At 45.2% G+C, this 19517-nt stretch overlaps 1 protein-coding gene across 1 annotated transcript; it reads right to left on the bottom strand.

The window, feature by feature from the left end:
- Positions 1 to 377: 377 nt before the first annotated feature.
- On the bottom strand, positions 378 to 1741 carry si:dkey-148a17.6 (uncharacterized protein LOC108190685 homolog). Its single transcript, XM_041192073.1, has one exon. The coding sequence runs from the start codon at positions 1712 to 1714 to the stop codon at positions 740 to 742; it is 975 nt and encodes a 324-aa protein (XP_041048007.1). The 5' UTR covers positions 1715 to 1741; the 3' UTR covers positions 378 to 739.
- Positions 1742 to 19517: the final 17776 nt, after the last annotated feature.

Genomic DNA, 19517 nt, shown 5'->3' with positions numbered 1-19517 from the left:
AAAACTGACTAGTGTTCATGTGCCAAATTGCTGCTTAGGAATCTCTTCTGGAATGCATATGTTTTGGTGACAGGTGAGAGGAAGTTCTGGTTTGGATGTGATTCCTTTGTCATTGCTCTCTCTCACTTTCACAGGCTGAAAGCCCCACTAACTCTCTCTATGTGACTCTCTACAACCAGGGCTACACTACAGCTCTCTTTTTGATCCAATGGTTGCTTTGAACAATCTGGTGACAAGGGATTGACTCTTCGTTCTTTCGGTTCACAGACAATGAATGACACTCGTGAAAATTAGGAAAGGCGACCAAAACCTATCGAACTTTATGGCATCAACGTCACCAGGAAAAGACAGAAAAGCGGCAGAGGAAAACAGGGGAATCAAAGCAAACAAAAACTGTAATAATATTTTTTAAATGGGCAGATGACAATTTTTCATAATTGCTTGAATTCAACATCTTTATAATCTAAGTATTGATTTTAAAATCATATGCGCACAAAAGTAGTCAATTTGAACCGACTTGTCAATAAGTCATTCATTAGACAAATGATTGTAATAAAGTATAGCTGATTAATAATGTAACATTTGTTTCTGTAGTATGCAAAGTGTCATGTGTTGTATGGCAGAGCAAGTGCTCTAGTTTTTCTTTCTATTGCATTATTTATATTACACACAATATATTTTTCAGTCGATAATCGCGTAGCGTGTGAATACATCCCATCATTGGCAATGCATCAAGTATTTACAGGCTTTCCATTCTCGTTGTATCATCGCGAGCTGGGGTATATTCATCTTTATTGGACGGGGTCATTTGATCAAAAACCTTGGCTATTACTGAAGACCGAAAACCGCTCCTCAAATTCCGGGCGGCAAATGCATAAAGTAGAGGGTTAATGCTGCTGCTGATGAAAGCTAAAGTTCCAGTAATGTATGATCCCACACCAGAAAAGTCTTGCAGCTCCTTTGCTGCGTCCGGGTCCAGCTCCACCATCATAGAAACAAATTCAACTAGGTTGAACACATGATAAGGCAGCCAGCAGATTATAAAAGCTATCACGATGCTTGCAATTAACATCTCAGACCTGTTTTTGCTCTTAAAAGTCATTTGCCCCACCTTTTTTACAACAAATCCATAACAGATAGTCAGCACTGAAAAAGGAATTATAAATCCAACCAGGGTTTCCAGTACAAGGCAAGTCACTTGCTGGGCTTTGGACTCATATTGACGACCCAAACATTGAGGGCGGCCATCGAAAATGTCCACATTTTTTACTAAAATGACAGGAACAGCGAACAGGAAAGCCAATGACCAAGCAATGACTACCACTTTGCGAACAATCCCCTTCCTCCGCCATCGCTGTGAAGCAAATGGATAGATCACAGCCAAGAAGCGGTCCATGCTCATCAGCGTGATGAAGAATACACTGCCATACAAATTGCAATAAACCAGGTAGCCCAGGAATTTGCATGGAGTTGTTCCAAAGACCCAACTATTCACGATAGAATATATCCACAGAGGCAATGTAAGTAGGACAACCAAATCAGCAATTGCCAGGTTCAGGATCAGGGTGACAGTGTGCGATCGCTGTTGCATCTTGAACAATATAATCCAGATGACAAGTGAATTCCCTGGAATTCCAACAAAGCAGGTTAATCCAAGGACGATGCTGCCTGTTATCTCAACTGCTGTGTTTGTTCCATTGTTCGGTGGCTCCATCCTTATTATGAACCCAACCAGCAACACTTCAGTTTATATGAATTCAGTTCCCCAATTAAACTGACTAAAGGAGTTGACAAGTAGATTTGGGTTGCTATTTTCCTGCCATGTACTGAAATTACAAAATATCAATACTAGCCACACCAAAAACTTCCCCTTTCTGCCAGTGGCTGAATTCAGAAATCTGGGGGTTGGGAAACGGGTGATTAAACAACTTTAACCCTCTGGAACTGCCAACCACCCCCCATGTGATGTTATGATATGACTCATTGCCAGAAGAATTTCCCCCTATGCATTAATGTGCTTCACCTTGTATATAATCTACATTCAAGTAAATAATTATGATGCTGTGAAGTATTTCTACATTTTTGAATGGAGACATAGCTCAGTGTCTCTTCTGACCTTTACAGCCAGAAATAAAGTCACATGTGGGGAATGCGGCACAAGCTTTTCTGGAGAGATTTTACATTTACTTTTGGATGAAAACATGGAAGAAAAGTTTCAGCCACGAGATATCATTGTTCCCAGTATCACAGAAGGTGATTGTAGCATAAGTATTTCCAAGGTTTCAGCAGAATAGGGAAGTCCTTAAAACAGCAAATCTGTAAGGTGACTTCAACCCCAATCTTTAACCCACATCCGAGGTACCATGCCAGCTCACTATAAACTAGACAACCCAGGGCCATTTGCAATCCAATTACAGATTAATGTTTGGAATTACATTGGTAGTATCTCAATTAAAATAATTAATGGCACAAGCTGAAAAAAGGCATCCGTTGCTACCTTATTCTGCACATGCAGAAAAAAGCTTACTGAACAATGTGGAAATAAAGTGAACCAAACTTATTGCACAGTTAAGCTGAGCATTGTGTTTTTATTTCATGCTTCCCATTGATGAAAACATGGGGCAGATTATCCTCTTCAATGTCTGGGCTCAAGTAATTTAATCACAACCTGCACATGATCTTCAGCCCATTACAGCTAATGAATGAGAAATTGTGGACCACCCGTGCCCAAAGTGAAAAGGCAGTCAACACTCTTGTGCCAGGACATTGAACAGGAAAATCTGAGCCTGTTTGTTTTGTGTGTTCTACATCTTAATCTTGTGCCCCTTTCTAATTGTTTTCCAGGTGGCAGAACTAAGACAGCGCCCTCCAAATCTATGACCGCTACCACATGATGTTGAAGTAGATGGCTAATTTTGTCCATCTTTGGCACATGTTTGGTCATTTGGAGAGTGACTGGATAGGCCAAATGTAGCATTGGCCAGGGAGGCAGCAGCTTCACCTGTTCCTACTCCAGCCATGCCCCCGCTACTGCTCAGTATGCCCAGTGATCTACATGGGCTTCCAGGTAATCATGGATGTCTCCCTTCCTGGCACAGGCTGTTGCTCACTTTACTACAGTCTCTCTTATCCAGCTTTAACATGTTGGGGAATTGAATGGAGACAACAAATGTGCAATGCTTCTCTTTCCTAATAGTTATCTGGAGTTGCTGCACACTCAATGTAAACTGCAATTCTTTGAAGCAATCATACATGATTAGTTGTATAATAAATATAATTATTATATATAATTATAAATTAATACCTGATTGAGGGGCCTGATATTGGGAAGGTGGGGGCCACTGAGAGCACTTGTTGTTGATCCATCTTCCCCATCCCCCCGCAACCCCCATCCCGCCATCACTCAGCTAGATGGCCTAGATCCCTCAGTAATCCTGAGCCTTGGGTGGGGCCATTACTAGCAGGACCCCCCACTCCCCAGTGACACTGTCAAGCAATGCACAGCTGCCGGTCTCTTATCGGCCAGCAGCTCTCAGGGGGAGGGAGCGGGATTTCTGTGCTCGGGCTCCTTGATCCATCACTATTCAGTTATGTGCCTCATTGGCACTGAAGCCAAAGGGCCTCCCATAAAGGAAGCAATACAAGGCTCTTGCCAGCTCTCCAGCTAATGCAAGTCTTCAGTTGCCTCCATTGAATACCGCTCAATGTGTATAAACTGCGCATTTATTTGTCATCTGGTCATAGTGAGTATCAAATACAAATGTTTTCTCGTAGATTCAGTCAGGTTCTCCAGTTATTAGACAAAACCTGGACATCTGCATCTCCCCGTTGGCACAAGGGGCATTGCTGCTGTGGTGATAGAGACTTGGAATACCAAACAAGACAAAATCTATGATGCTTCACTTCTCCTCATGGTGTCCTCATTGTAGCATCAGGAGACCTTGATGTTCAGACACTCCAATGCTCTGTGCTCACACTTACAGTTCCCAGCAAGTAATGCAAAACCTTTTACAGCAACTTCCCCGCTTTAGAAAACTTTGAGGGCTCTTGGAATTCTTGTCAGATAACTCACTTACATGCTAGGAGCTCACTGCCAACATATTGTAAATGTACATTATGAGCTGGCTACGGAAACAACGTTGGAGGTGCTATCTTTTGGCTGCGGCATTAAATTGAGGTCCTGTTCTGCCCTCTCTGGTGGATGTAAAAAATCCCCGGGCACTATTTCGAAGACCAATGGAGTTCTCCCCAGTGCCTTGGCTAATGGTTATCCTTTAACGAACGTCTAAAGATACATTATCAGGGTGAGTCACAGCTGGGAGCAGCATCTGGACTGCTAACTACTCGGTTTATAAATGCTGGAAGTCATTTGCTTGTTGAGATGTTAAACAATTCTGTTCAAGGTGACACTGCTTTTAAACCAGCTGGAAACTCAAATATAAACCCTATTTATATAGTGCTTCACAATGGCTTGAGGAATTACAACATGAGGTAGGTTTTCAAGCCAATACCCAAGAAATAAAAAGCAATTGGTTTCTACAATGGGTATTTGATCTGCAATTCCATTTTCATGCCCAGGCAACAAGTTGAAATTTTACATGAAGTGTCTCGAGGAAGGGGAAAATCATAGAAAATTTCTGTGGCTTAGTTGGGGCATTTTCACCTCTACAGTTAAAAGGATGTGGTTTCAAGCCTCATTCCAATAACTCAAGCATAAAATCTATACTAACACTTCAGTGCAGCACTGAGACAACGTTGGAGGTGCTATGTTTTGGCTGCAGCATTAAATTGAGGTCCTGTTCTGCGCTCTCTGGTGGATGTAAAAAATCCCCAGGCGCTATTTTGAAGACCAATGGAGTTCTCCCCAGTGCCTTGGCTAATGGTTATCCTTTAACAAACGTCTAAAGATAGATTATTTTACTGTTGTTCATGGGGCCTTGCTGTGAAATTGGTTGCTGCATTTTCCTGCACCAGTGACTGCACTTCAAAAATGGTGTGCTGTAAAGTACTTTGGGACTTCCAAGGGTATGAAAGGTGTTGTATAAAGGCAAGTCCTTTCTTTTTTTAATGAAGCCTCCATCAGCTTCAGGCAGGAGTTTCAGATGTCTACCTGAGACCCGGCCTCGAAGGTTGCACGGGGCCCAATCATCCTTCAGACAAAACGATAAACAGAGGCCTTTCTCAGGTGGATATAAAAGACCCCTTGACACTATTTGCAAGAAAGTGGGAGAGTTAGCCTGGTGTTCTAGCCAATATTTATCCCTCAATCAACATTAAAAAAACAAACGGATCATTATCATTGTTCGTGGGAGCATGCTATGTGCACATTGACTGCCACATTTGTTGTATTACAACAATGACTGTGCTTCAAAAGAAACTCATTAGATAAAAAAAATGCTTTGGGAAGTCCAGAAGTTGGAAAAGGTGCTGCATAAATGCAAAACTTTCTGTTTATTTTCCTTTCAGCCTGAAGGATGCTGGTTCCCAAGAACGGAGCATAAGAAAATCTACCTTTTGAAATTTAAATCCATCTTCTCATTGATATGTATGTCAAACTGCTCATACTAATTTAGGATTATTCCAGAAAAGAAGCAAAAAGTCTAAAAATGTACTTTCCAAATCCCAGGTTCACAAACTTCAAACTAGCCCCTGGGATTTTACCCGCCTTCTATGTGTGAGCTCAGGGGCATGGGCCAGGATATTTAAGCTGGTTGGGTTTCCATCCAAAGAGTGGGCAGAGAACACATCCCCTCCGATACTGCCTGCCCCACAGCCATTTCACACTCAAATGAGCATTAGCTGGCTACAGATGGGGCTTCTGCTCCACACTCACGAGCAGAAATCCAGCCTGAGAGAGCTGCTGGCCTATCTGATTGGCTGGTAGCTCTCTGGTCCCTTCAGCGACAGATGCTGCTGAACTTCATGAAGAAAAAGGAACTTAAGTCCTGGGACTGGATGGAATGGTAAATTTTCGGGGCCACAGGGTGGAAGGATAGAGAAAGCCTGGGTTTGGGGGTGCAGATAATGGGCAATGGGGGTGTCAGGGGATAGGCTGGGATGGGGAGGGCTGTAAAGCAGCCATGGGACCGTTGGCGGAGGTGCCCAAAGTTAGAAGGGGGCTTTTGATGGAGCCGTTTCCACCCCCCCTCCCCCGCCATCCCAAGCCTTTCCGCCTGAGGCCTAAACCACATATTATTTTCAGGCTTCCTCCACAGCCAGGAAATCCTCCCGCCAGCACTAAAAATTGAGGCTGGGCAGGAAATGGCCCTTAAGTGGCCATTAATTGGCAAGGCAGTGGCGTAGTGGTATTGTCGTTAGAATAGTATTCCAGAGACTCAGGGTAAGGCTGTGAGGACCAGGGTTCAAATCCCACCAGGGCAGATGGTGAAATATGAATTCAATAAAAATCTGGAATTAAAAATCTAATAATGTCTATGAAACTGTTGCCAATTGTCAGGAAGCCCATCTGGTTCATTAATTTTCTTGAGGGAAAGGAACCTGTCATCCTTACCTGACCTGGCCTACAGCAATGTGGTTGACTCTTAACTGCCTCCTGAAATGGCCTAGCAAACCACTCAGTTGTATCAATCCGCTGAAAAGTCTAAAAGGAATGGAACTGGATGACTGGATGGACCACGTGGCATCGACCTAGGCACCAGAAACAACAATGGCAAACCCAGCCCTGTCAACCCTGCAAAGTGCTCCTTACTAACATCTGGGGGCTAGTGCCAAAATTGGGAGAGCTGTCTCACAGACTAGTCAAGCAACAGCCTGACATAGTCACCTGCACGGAAACATTCTGTACAGGCAATGTCCCAGGCCAGCAGGGCAGACCCAGCAGAAGTGGCACCACAGTGTTATACAGTTGGGAGGGTGTTGCCCTGGGAGTCCTCAGCATCGACTCCAGACCCCATGAAGTCTCATGGCATCAGGCCAAACATGGGCAAGGAAACCTCCAACTGATTACCATGTACTGGCCACCTCAGCCGATGAGTCAGTGCTCCCCAATGTTGAACGGCAACTGGAGGAAGGACTGAGGGTGGCAAAGGTTCAGAATGTACTCTGGGTGGGGGACTTCAATGTCCATCACCAAGAATGCCTCAGTAGCACCACTACAGTCCTAGCTTGCTGAGTCCTAAATGACATAACTGCTAGACTGGGTCTGCGGCAGGTGGTGAGGGAACTAACAAAGCCAGCATTTATTGCCCATCCATACTAGCCTTTGAGAAGGTGGTGGTGATCTGACTTCTTGAACTGCTGCAGTCCATGTGCTGGAGGTGCACCCACATTGCTGTAAGGGAGTTCCAGGATTGTGACCCAGCGACAGTGAAGGAACAATGATATATTTCCAAGTCAGAATGGTGAGTGACTTGGAGAGGAACTTCCAGGTGGTGGTGTTCCCATCTGTCTGCTGCCCTTGTCCTTCTAGGTGGTAGTGGCCTTGGGTTTGGAAGGTGCTGCCTAAGGAACCTTTGTGAATTCCTGCAGTGTATCTTGTAGATGGTACACATTGCTGCTACCGTGCTTTGGTGGTGGAGGGAGTGAATGTTTGTAGATGTAGTTCTAAACAAGTGGGCTGCTTTTTCCTGGATGGTGTGAAGCTTCTCAAGTGTTGTTGGAGCTGCTCTCATCCAGGCAAGTGGAGAATATTCCATCACACTCCTAACTTGTGCCTAGTAGATGATGGACAGTCTTTGGGGAGCCAGGAGGTGAGTTACTCGCCACAGGATTCCTAGCCTCTGACCTGCACTTGTAGCCACAGTATTTACATGGCTAGTCCAGTTCAGTTTCTGGTCAATGGTAACCTCTAGGATGCTGATAGTGGGGAATTCAGTGACGATAATGCCATTGAATGTCAAGGGGTGATGGTTAGATTCTCTCTTGCTGGAGATGGTCATTGCCTGGCACTTGTTTGATGTGAATATTACTAGCCACTTGTCAGCCCAAGTCTAGAAATTGTCCAGTTCTTGCTGCATTCGGACATAGACTGCTTCAGTACCTGAGGAGTCACAAATGGTGCTGAACATTGTCAGTGAACATCCCCACTTCTGATCTTAAGATGGAAGGGAGATCATTGATGAAGCAGCTGAAGATAGCTGGACCTAGGACACTATCCTGAGGAAGTCCTGCAGTGATGTCCTGGAACTGAGATGACTGACCCCCAACAACAATGATCATCCTTTGTGCTAGTTATGACTCCAACCAGTGGAGAGCTTTCCCCCCATTCCCATTGACTTCAGTTTTGCTAGGGCTCCTTGATGCCACACTTGGTCAAATACTGCCTTGATGTCAAGAACAGTCGCTCCCACCTCACCTCGGGAGTTCAGCTATTTTGTCCATGTTTGAACCAAGGCTGTAATGAGGACAGAAGCTGAGTGACCCTGGCGGAACCCAAACTGGGCAGCAGTGAGCAAGTCATTGCCAAACAAGTGCTGCTTGATAGCACTGTTAATGACCCCCTCCATCATTTTACTAATGATGGAGAGTAAACTGATGGGGCGGTAATTCGTCGGATTGTATTTGTCTTGATTTTTGTGTACAGGACATAGCTGGGCAATTTTCCACATTGCCAGTACATGGCAGTGTTGTAGCTGTGCTGGAACAGCTTGGCTAGGGGTGCGTCAAGTTACGGAGCACAAGCCTTCAGTACTATTGCCAGAATATCGCCAGCGCCCATAACCTTTGCAGTGTCCAGTGCCTTCAGCCATTTCTTCTTATCATGTGGAATGAATTGAATTGGTTGAAGGCTGGCATCTGTGATGCTGAGGACCTCCAGGGACGTCTGAGATGGACCATCCATTCGGCACTTCTGGCTGAAGATTGTTGCAAATGCTTCAGCCTCATCTTTTGCACTGATGTACTGGGCTCCTCCATCATTGAGGATGGGGATATTTATGGAGCATCCTCCTGCAGTTTGTTGCTAATTGACCATAACCATTCGTGACTGGATGTGGCAGGACTGCAGAGCTTAGATCTGATTTGTTGGTTGTGGGATCGCTAATCTCTGTTTATCGCTTGTGGTTTATGCTGTTTGACGCACAAGTAGTCCTGAGTTGTAGCTTCACCAGGTTGACACCTCATTTTTAGGTATGCCTGGTGCTGCTCCTGGCATGCCCTCCTGCACTCTTCATTGAGCTAGTTTGATCCCCTGGCTTGGTGGCAATGGCAGAGTGGGGAATATGCCAGGCCATGAGGTTACAGATCATGGCTGAGTACAATTCTGCTGTCTCTGATGGCCCACTGCACTTCATGGATGCCCAGTCTTGAGTTGCTAGATCTGTTCGAAATCTATCCCATTTATTATGGTGGTAGTGCCACACAACACAATGGAGGGTATCCTCAATGTGAAGATGGGACTTTGTCTTCACAAGGACTGTGCGGTGGTCACTCCTACTGATGCTCTTATTAATAGTCAGAGGCCATCTGCCATGGGCTTCATTCTTCCAGGCCTCATGGCACCCATTGAGGAGGAAGAGCAGCTCAGAAGGGAGGTGGTCTATGCACATTACTAGCCTCATGGCCAGCAAGAGGACCAGCCTCAGGTTGGCAAGGCACAGAAAGACATAAAGGGGCTCACCAACAGCCACCTGCACACAGAAAAGGCTATCCCTAGGAGGTAGCCCACTTCCTTAAGTTGAACTTTCCTCTAATGTCTGAATGACAATGTCATCAAAAACTGCAGCTCTCCAAGGAGGATGCCACTTATATCTGTGCCATGCTGCAGGACAAGCTGGGACCCATGGGATTTGTGGACATCCAATGCCAGTGGCACTGAAGATTGTCGTGGCTCTCAACAATTACATCTCCAGTTCCTTCGGTGGATCCACTTGGACATGGGTGGGATCTCCCAATCGGCAGCCCACTGGTTCATCAAGGAGGTGACCAATCTTTGTTCAAGAGGGCCACAGCAACTATGTAATATATCTCTGACTTGGACAGTCAAGCAGACAGGTCCATTGGTTTCGACTTCCCATTGCTGGATTCCCCCAGTTGCAAGGTGTGATAGGCTGCACATCATATGGCTATCAAGGATCCCACAGACCAAGCAGCAGCCTTCATCAACAGGATGAGCTTCCACTCATTCAATGTCCAATTGGACTGCGACCACCCAAAGCAGATTTTTCAGACGTTGCATGGTTCACAGCAAGCAGCCACAACACCTACATACTTCGACAATCCCAGCTGCCATAGCTTTTCCATCCCTGTGAGCCTTCAGGGATAGAGATTTGATAACAAGGGCTACCCACTAAAGGTATGGCTACTCACACCTGTGAGGATCTCATACACAGGTGCAGAGGAAATGTACAATACCTGCCAGGTCCACCCGAGCGACCATCAAGCCATTGGGTTTTTGAAGATGGGATTCAGGTGCCTTGATCAATCTGGTGGAGCCCTTCAGTATGTCCCAGTGAAAATCTCGTGTATCTTAGTGGTCTTCTGCACACTGCACAACCTGGCACAACAGAGGAGGTAGGCATTGAACAATGAGGATATTGCTGATCACGATATCTCCTCTGACAATAAGAATGTGGAAGACCCAGCTAACCAGATGACATAAGATGAGGGACCCCTTGAACCATGAACGTGGCGCAGTGAGATCCAGACAGGCTCAGATACTCTAATACACAGCTGTTTCCTGTGACCTTTTTGTCCTTTCAGAAAGATTCCAATAAAACCTCACCTTTAATGAGTCCTGCTGTCGCCTCCCTTCATTTTGCACTTCAATGTGCAGTGCCCAGGTTCACAGGACACAGTGCCAAGGCTGAAGAGCTGAACAAACAGCCTTCTTTCATCTCTTCAAGAAAAAGGTGCCAAGGATGAGGAGCTGAATGAAAGGCCTTAATACATCACTTCAATCGCAATCGGGAAGGGTGTAGATGTGACCTTACAGGTCACAAAGAATTAGAGCGAGAAGCACGAATAGTGATTGAAAGATTTCACAACAGAAAGAAGATTTAGCATTTAAATGCCCCATGAAGCTCAGGTGCAGCTAGGTGCTCTTCTTAACTCTCTACGGGAGCTCCTACTAGGGTCATCACTTGCAGCTGCGGTGGAGGCAGGCAGCTGATTGGGTTGCCCCAGTGCCTGGGATAACCTTGGTCATCCTCTGACTGCCTGGGGCCTCAAAGGTGCAGGACCCTCCTCCATCATAGTGGCTTTTGGAGGTGATGGATCCACTGGCAGAGACCCAGAGATGGGCGTCAGCTTTCTTCATCCTATATAAGGCATATTTGTACTTCCCTGCTGACCTGAGGAGGACAAGGATGTGGATGAGAATCCAGGCACCTCCTTCCCCTTCTCGTCTTGCCACTGCTGCATTGAGCTCACATACAAAGACTATGGTATGCAGGACTGTGCGATCTCCAGTTGCCACTGAGTGGTCTGCTGGACCTGGCTCTCCATGATGGTCACTAGTCTCTTGAAGGAGGAAACCAAGCACACAACCATCAGATTCACAGCAGAATCCAGGATCTGGGTGGACTCCTCCATTGACCTCACCACCTCCATTCCCGCCTCACACCTCGGATTGGACAGCCCCTGCACCATACTGTTCTTAATTGTCCACTTAACTCAATAACAGAAATGTCACCCGTACCAAGACCCACACCATCACAATAAAATCCAGTCCAGCATATCTACAATATGTTAAAATTGGTACATGGAGCAGCACATCCCAAGCAATACCTCTTATGAGTGTCAGTACTTTTGTGACCCAGCTCTCCAACGTTAAGTATTAACCAACTTTAGCTAATGTTATGCCATTGCCTGACTGGTTATTTTCTATAAAAAATAACTGCCTACAGTTCCACACTCAGGCCACTGTGGAGCAGTAGCATCCTCTCAACTCTGATTATTGTCAGAGCAGACTCCTACTGATAAAACTTTGCTTGCATAACAGCTTCACATAGTGCTTACTCACTCTAGTGGTTTCAGTGTATGTCTGTGTGACAGGACTTAAGTGACTATAAGGAGCAAAGGGCAGCACAAGAGATGGGTCATACTTGCCCTCTGCTAGTCCGAGGTCGTTATCTTCATCTTGCCAAAGTCCTTGCGTATGTGCTCAAAGCCTTTCTATCTCTCTCTCAGCATTACACTGATGTGTCGCCCAGGTTATACAAAAGTTGAGGAGGCACCCTTTACCCTTTAAAACTAAACCATGAATTAGAATAAAAACAAAATGCTGCGGATGCTGGAAATCTGAAACAAAAACAGAAAATGCTGGAAAAACTCAGCAGGTCTGACAGCATCTGTGAAGGGAAAAACAGAGTTGACAGCATCTATAGTGAGACAAACAGAGTTGACATTTGAGTCTGTTTGACCCAAGGGCCATACAAACTCAAAATATTAACTCTGTTTCTCTCTCCACAGATGCTGTCAGACCTGCTGAGTTTTTCCATGAAATATAATGTTCACTCCACTAAACTAGTTTTCATCCAGCAGCATGTCACAGGAGAAACAAACAGCAAGGAGATCAGGTAGGATACAGTGAGGTTTGCCTCTAGAGCAAGATGCCATGATATAAAAATAGGCTAGGTTCAAGAGCAGGTTCCGTTCTTCCAGGCTACTGAAAATGACCTAGGGCAGAATTTTTCGTTGGGCGTGCGGTGCACGCCCTACCCACTTGAGCGTGAAATACCACGTTATGACATCAGGCAAGCGTCCCAATGTTATCACGCACTCACGATATTTCAGTCAGTGGGTGCACACTAAACTTGGAAACCCACCCGCCGACAATTAAGAGAGCAATTCAGCCCATTAACGGTGCAACTAACATAGATTTTTCATTGCCCACCCAAAGTTATGGACAGGATGAGCTTTCCATTATTAAATTTTTTTAAAGTATATGGGCAGAATTTTCATCATGTATATGTTCAGGTGACTGATTCTAATGTGTGAGCATTTTTTTCTGGATTTTAAAATCTTTATTTATTGCATTTAAATTCTTCAGCTCCCTGAAGCAGCTCTCTGCCTTCAGGGAGCTATCATTCCACACTCCCCAGTGCCCGCACTGAATTCAGCACTCGCCCTCCTCTCACCCCCACCCCGACAACACTGAGCTTTTCAGCGCAGCTTTCACACTAGCTGGTCATTAATTGGCCAGCCAGCGTGAAATCGCGGTCAGGGGCCAATCGTGGTCGGCACAATGTTCCCCGGCCACTCTCGAGCCCACCGATTGCGGGCACCCACTAAACTAAAAATCCTGCCCCTAATTTCTAAGGCATGCTATCTGTTTATGTAAAGTCATTCAGGCTCCTGTGCCTAACAGGAATTACCAGTGAACTTGTTGAAGGACAAGTGTCCATACTGACAGGCATTGCATCTTATTCTGGAGTTGTCAGATGAGTTTACCACTAACAATAAATAAAAAAATTAAAAATTAAACTGTTAGCACTGAGAGATGGGCAATATAACACTGCAAAGATGTTAGATCTAACCATGGGACACGCTCAGAGGCTTATGTAAAACAAGCCCAGATTGAATTAATCCAGTAATAATAAAAGGAGAGAAAACAGGGGGATGCATGAACAGAGAAGAACAAATTGTAACCCATACAGAGATTAAAAACAAAATGAAATATTAATAAGTTGGGATGGTTCGTGCTAATTTTTCAAAAGGCAGACTCAACCAATTGTAAATCACCTCTTCTCCATTATGAGGTAGAGATGCAATGTAAAACTAACAATTTTGCTCCCTTCACTTGTGAGTAATCTGCAAGGAACAGATTCTAATGACATTCATGAGTTAATCAAGCTGAATCCAATGAGGTTGGTATGCCAAGGGTGGAAGGGTTCAAATGCCACTTAGCTGATACCGTTGAAATTACCCTTACATTTTTGTTTAACTTACTTAATCGTGGCCAGATGATACTGCTTCTAATGTTTTCAGTAAATGTGACACACCTGAACTCATTGTGCACCTCCTGTGAAAATTCCCAAGTGGAAGCCTAAGGAGGGAAATCTTACCCAGCACAAAGACACTGCAGTTATCTATCCAAAAGGCCTGTTTTTGAGTATATTGCACATGCAACATTCTTTCTTTGTTTCATTCTAATATTTTTCTATTTTTATTCTTTATGTTTTGTTTCTCAGCCCTTTTGTTCTAAGTGGAGAAACACATTACAATGTGTCATAGATAACGCACACAGTGCCTGGACCAGAGAAGTGGCAGGAGAAGTGGCATATAGGCAATAAAAAAATCAAAGTGTGAAGAGGCAACTGGTAAGTATTACGTTCTTTTTCTCTAAGTTAGGGCAGTGGGTTAAACCAAAAAATTTAGCTAGTGGCCTAATAGGTTTTTAAGTTCTACAAGTTTTAAATTTGATCAGTTTTAACAGACTTATGTCTTAGAAAGTCTAACGCTTTATTTCTGGTAAGGTTCGATAGTATTCCAATAAATAGAAGCATGGCAGGGCACCCGTAGAATGCACATTCCGTTCCATGTGGGAACTCCAGGCTACTTCTCTTGCCAGTCCACCTGTGCAGAAACTGTCATCAGCTGCAAAAGCTCGAGCTCAGGGTTTCAAATTTGGAGAAACAGCTGACATCACTAAGGTGCATCCCTGAGGCTAAGAGCTACGTGGATAGTATATGGTCATTTTGAAGCTGAAAGATGTGCAGCAAAGAGGAACTAGATGATTACCAAACAGTCAACAAGGATCAGGCAAATCTATCAAGTATATACCACAAGTAAAGCTCTAGTTTCTAAACCAAATGCTGGTCCCGTCCAAAGTTCTTTGGATTTCAGCTTTATTCGGATTCCTTCATGTGAGACATTGTCAGAAGCTTTTGAAAACCTTAATAAACCTACTGACCTATTTGATATTCTCAAAGAGGTTCAGGTGATCTATGAAGCAGAATGTCCCCATTAATACCTGTTCTGCCTGTTTCTTATTAAGTTATTAGTATGCAGGTTTTTCTCCAGCTTATCCCAAGAGTGCTTCTTGCTATTTTGTCTATGTTGATGTTGTGTAGGTGGTCAGATCTGTCACCTTTTGTTAACTCTAGATACCACATTAGTTTGCTTCTAACACCGTGGGACCTCACGAGTGACCAAAGATTTCTGTCTGACAACAAGCCGGGCCTTGCATGTTTCTTCTTAGGCTCCATCAGAACCCTACAATATTTGCAGCTCAGTTTATTGAGTTTTTGGCCTTCAATCCCTTTAATTTGTGAAATCACTGGCACTCTCTCTAAATCCCTGAATGAAAAATGCTGGCGTTAATGAAATCCCTGTCATGGATATCTCACAATTTTAATTTTGAAAAGAGAAGCAAACACATTGTGACTTGACATTTGTTATTTTCGTCCTTTTTCACAAAGGAAATGCTTTAAAAGCAGAACTGTAAAGATATCTGTCATCACATCTAAGACATTTCACAATGTTGGAAACTTGCAATTTCATAATACATGCCACAAAATGCACCATGGTGTCTGAAGCATGTTTAAAATAAATTGAAAGTATTGTAAACTCAAGTCACATAATTCTAGTGGTGAATTTAGACTCTGCTTGATATCATTTCTCAGGGATCACTGAAGAATACACTGGGAGCTTGCCAGACAGTGGATTTTCAACTGCCGCCTTAATCAGGCACAAAGCTGGCAGAACAGCCATGCCACCTGAAGGAAACCCATGTTGGGAGACTCAAATGGTAACCAGTAAGCTGTGGGCACAAAATGGGTGCTACACTGAAGTTTGCCCGTTGTGGGATGGTGGGAGAACCAATGACTCATAGATTGATCTCAGAGTTGTTGGCAGGATGTGTGGAAGGTCGTTAGTTTAGGCTGATGGTAGCCTCGCGCATTTTTATGGAAATAGGAGGCCCCCTTCCATTCCCCTTGGCCCCACAAAAATCCCACCTCCCAAAAAAAACACTGGGGGTGCAAAATGGAGCTCAGCTGGTTTCAGAGCTACAGGAGCCTAGTGCTGAAAAGAATGGTTAGGGATCCACTCCTGACCTCGGGCGCAACCTGCACCAATCGCTATGTTTGAAGGGCAATAGTGTGGGTGCCCAATGCATACATCAGTCATATGCCATGGGAACAGATCATGACATCAGTCAGCATCTAGCCCTGATCTGCTGCATAGCCTGCCACTTCAGACCATACAGTTCCTGTTGATGTCCTCTCTTACATGTGTTCTGCTCCACCGTTATCTAATGGCATCATCATTCAACTTTTGGGTGAGGTAGTTGTGACTTGCATTTTGCTGCTGTACAGTTAATGGAAATCCTGTGTTGTTGGAGGAGTTGACAGAAGTTGTTTCAGTCAGCGGGAATGGTTCTGAACCATTGGAAGGAGTGGTGTGGATTTGAAAGGCTTCTGAGTTCACCAGCTGCTCCAAGTCATAAGCACTGTAGTTGCAGTTCCCCTTGACCTGCAGCAACATAGGGAGATGGAGCAAAGCAGTAGAGAGACAATTTTTGTAGAGGGAGAAGGAGGAGGGTTCTCAGCAGGAGACCCTGCACACACCTCAGTTCTTCAGAGAGCTTATCTCCTACCTGCATCTCAAACAGGAACACTATCTGTGGCAGTATTCTTCACCAAGTCATAGAACTGTGCCATCTCCTCAAACTGGACCTGCAGCCACAGAGCAGGGTAAGGGTGGCATTGCCAGTGGCTGTCAAGGTCAACATGGCCCCCAATCTCTATGCCAGCAGATCCTTCCAAGCCAAACCCAGTGACACCACCAACATATGGTGATAAATGTCCAAGTCAGGATGGTGAGTGACTTGGAGGGGAACTTCCAGGTGGTGGTGTTTCCAGGTCTCTATTGCCCTTGTCCTTCTAGATGATAGTGGTCAAGGGTTTGGACGGTTCTGTCTAAGGTGCCTTGGTAAGTTCCTGCAGTGCATCTTGTAGATGGTACACACTGCAGCCACTGTGCATCGATGGTGGAAGAAGTAAATGTTTATAGATGGGATGCCGATCAAGTAGGCTGCTTTGTCCTGGATGGTGTCAAATTTCCTGAGTGTAGTTGGAGCTGCACTCATCCAGGTAAGTGGGGAGTATTCCATCACACTCTGGACTTGTGCCTTGTAGATGGTGGACAGGCTTTGGGGAGTCACGAGGTGAGTTACTCATTGCAGGATTCCTAATCTCTGACCTGCTTTTGTAGCCACAGTATTTCTATGGCTAGTCCAACTCTCCATCCCTCTGGTATAGATCGTTAAAGTCCTGAAATAAAGGACACCACAAAGCAACCATTCCATACCAAATTTATTCAATCAAATTTCCCAGTAATCCACATAATATTTTGTCATTTACCCTTGTGCATTCCCTAGGTGCCGATCTTGCAGGTGCCTTTGCCTGTCCTAGTGCTCCTCTTCACTTTGTTTTTTTCTTTCATGGGATATGGGTGCCTCTGACTAGGCCAGCATTTATTGCCCAACCCTAAATGCCCTTGAGAAGGTGATGGTGAGCTGCCTTCTTGAACCGCTGCAGTCCATGTGGTGTAGGTACACCCACAGTGCTGTTAAGGAGGGAATTCCAGGATTTTGACTCAGCGACAGTGACAGAATGGCGATATATTTCCAAGTCAGGATGGTTTGAGGCATGGGGGGGGGAAATTTCAGGTAGTGATGTTCACATGAAACTACTGCCCTTGTTCATCTAGGTGGTAGAGGTCATAGATTTAGAAGATGCTAACGAAGGATCCTTGTTGAGTTGCTGCAGTGTATTTTGTAGATGGTACACACTGCTGCTACTGTGCATTGGTAGTGCAGGGTGTGGATGCTGATGGTGGTGGATGGGGTACCAATTTAGTGAGCTACTTTGTCCTGGATGCTGTCGAGCTTCTTGAGTGTTGTTGGAACTGCATTCATTGAGGCAAGTGGGGAGTATTCCATCACACTCCTGACTTGTGCCTTGTAAATGGTGAACAGGCTTTGGGGAGTCAGGAGATGAGTTACTCTCCATAGAATTCCCAGCTTCTGACCTGTTCTTGTAGCCATAGTATTTATATGGTTGGTCCATTTCAGGTTCTAGTCAATGGTAACCCCCAGGATGTTGACAGTGAGGGATTCAGTGATGGTAAAGCCATTGGAAGGGGTGGTGGTTAAATTCTCTCTTGTTTGAGATGGTCATTGCCTGGCACTTGTGTGGCGCCAGTGTTACTTGCCACTTGTCAGCCCAAGCCTGGATATTGTCCAGGTCTTGCTGCATTTGGACATGGGCTGCTTCAGAATCTGAGGAGTCACGAATGGTGCTAAACATTGTGCAATCATCAGCGAACACCTCCACTTCTGAACTTATGATAGAAGGAAGGTCATTGATGAAACAGTTGAAGATGGTTGGGCCAAGGTGACTACCATGAGGAACTCCTGCAGTGATGTCCTGGAACTCAGCGATTAATCTCCAACAAACACAACCACCTTCCTTTGTGCTAGGTATGGTCCAACCAGTGGAGAGCTTCCCCCTGATTCCCATTGACTCCAGTTTTCCTCACGTTCCTTGATGCCACACTTGGTTAAATGCTGCTTTGATGTCAAGGGCAGTCACTCTCCCCTCACCTCCAGAGTTCCACTCCTTTGTCTATGTTTGACCAAGGCTGTAATGAGGCTAGGAGATGAGTGGCCCTGGCAGAACTCCAATTAAGTGTCCGTGAGCAGGTTGTTGCTAAGTAAGTGCTGCTTAATGGTACTGTTGATGGCCCCTTCCATCACTTGGCTGATGATCGAGAGTAGACTGCTGGGGCGGTAATTGACCAGGTTGGGTTTGTCCTGCTTTTTGTGGACAGGACATACTTTGGCATTTTTCCACGTTGCCGGGTAAATGCCGGTGTTGTAGCTGCCCTGGAACAGCCTGGCTAGGGATGCAGCTAGTTCTGGAGCACAAGTCTTCAGCACTATTGCCGGAATATTGTCAGAGCCCATAGCCTATCCAGTGCCTTCAGCCATTTCTTGATATCATTTGGAGTGAATCGAAGATTGGCATCTGTGTTGCTGGGGTCCAATCCCAATGACTGCAGCATGGCTGGCAGGAAGCTGCTGACTTTTAGTTGGGAAGATTGTAGATGGTATCACCTTTACTCAGCTCTGGGCCTTGTGGGCCTAGCTGTGGACTGCATCACCTTGGCATGGGTGGCAGTAGTCTGAGCTGGCTGTCATCTCAAGAGGGGGAGCAGGTTCTTGCAACGTTCTGCCATTATCACTCCCATGGAGCGGCACCTCAGCAATCCTACTAATCTGCTGGAGCACTGATTGTTGGGCTGCTGTGAGAGGCTACATTGAACACTGAGATCTCCTGCCAGATGGCCACAGGCTGTGCTTGCATGGCATCCTTGGTCCAAGCTTCTACTGCAGCGCTCAGCTGTTGCAAGATTTCTGTGTGTGCTTCAATAGAACCTGAGACATTTGCCACCAGACTCTGCATCATGGCTTTGTACCCAGTGTGCTGATGGAGTTAACCAGTGTTGGGAGGGTGTTGGTTACAGAATGGTGTAAAGAAGTATTCGCAGTCTTTCTTAGCTACTAGAACTATTTACACATGTACAGTAAAGGGTACTGGCTAGGAGCTATC

Source organism: Carcharodon carcharias, chromosome 7 (genome assembly GCF_017639515.1).
Source record: "Carcharodon carcharias isolate sCarCar2 chromosome 7, sCarCar2.pri, whole genome shotgun sequence".
Taxonomy (NCBI): domain Eukaryota; kingdom Metazoa; phylum Chordata; class Chondrichthyes; order Lamniformes; family Lamnidae; genus Carcharodon; species Carcharodon carcharias.
The sequence above is the reverse complement of the archived record's forward strand: the minus strand, read 5'-3'. Positions and strand labels throughout refer to the sequence as shown.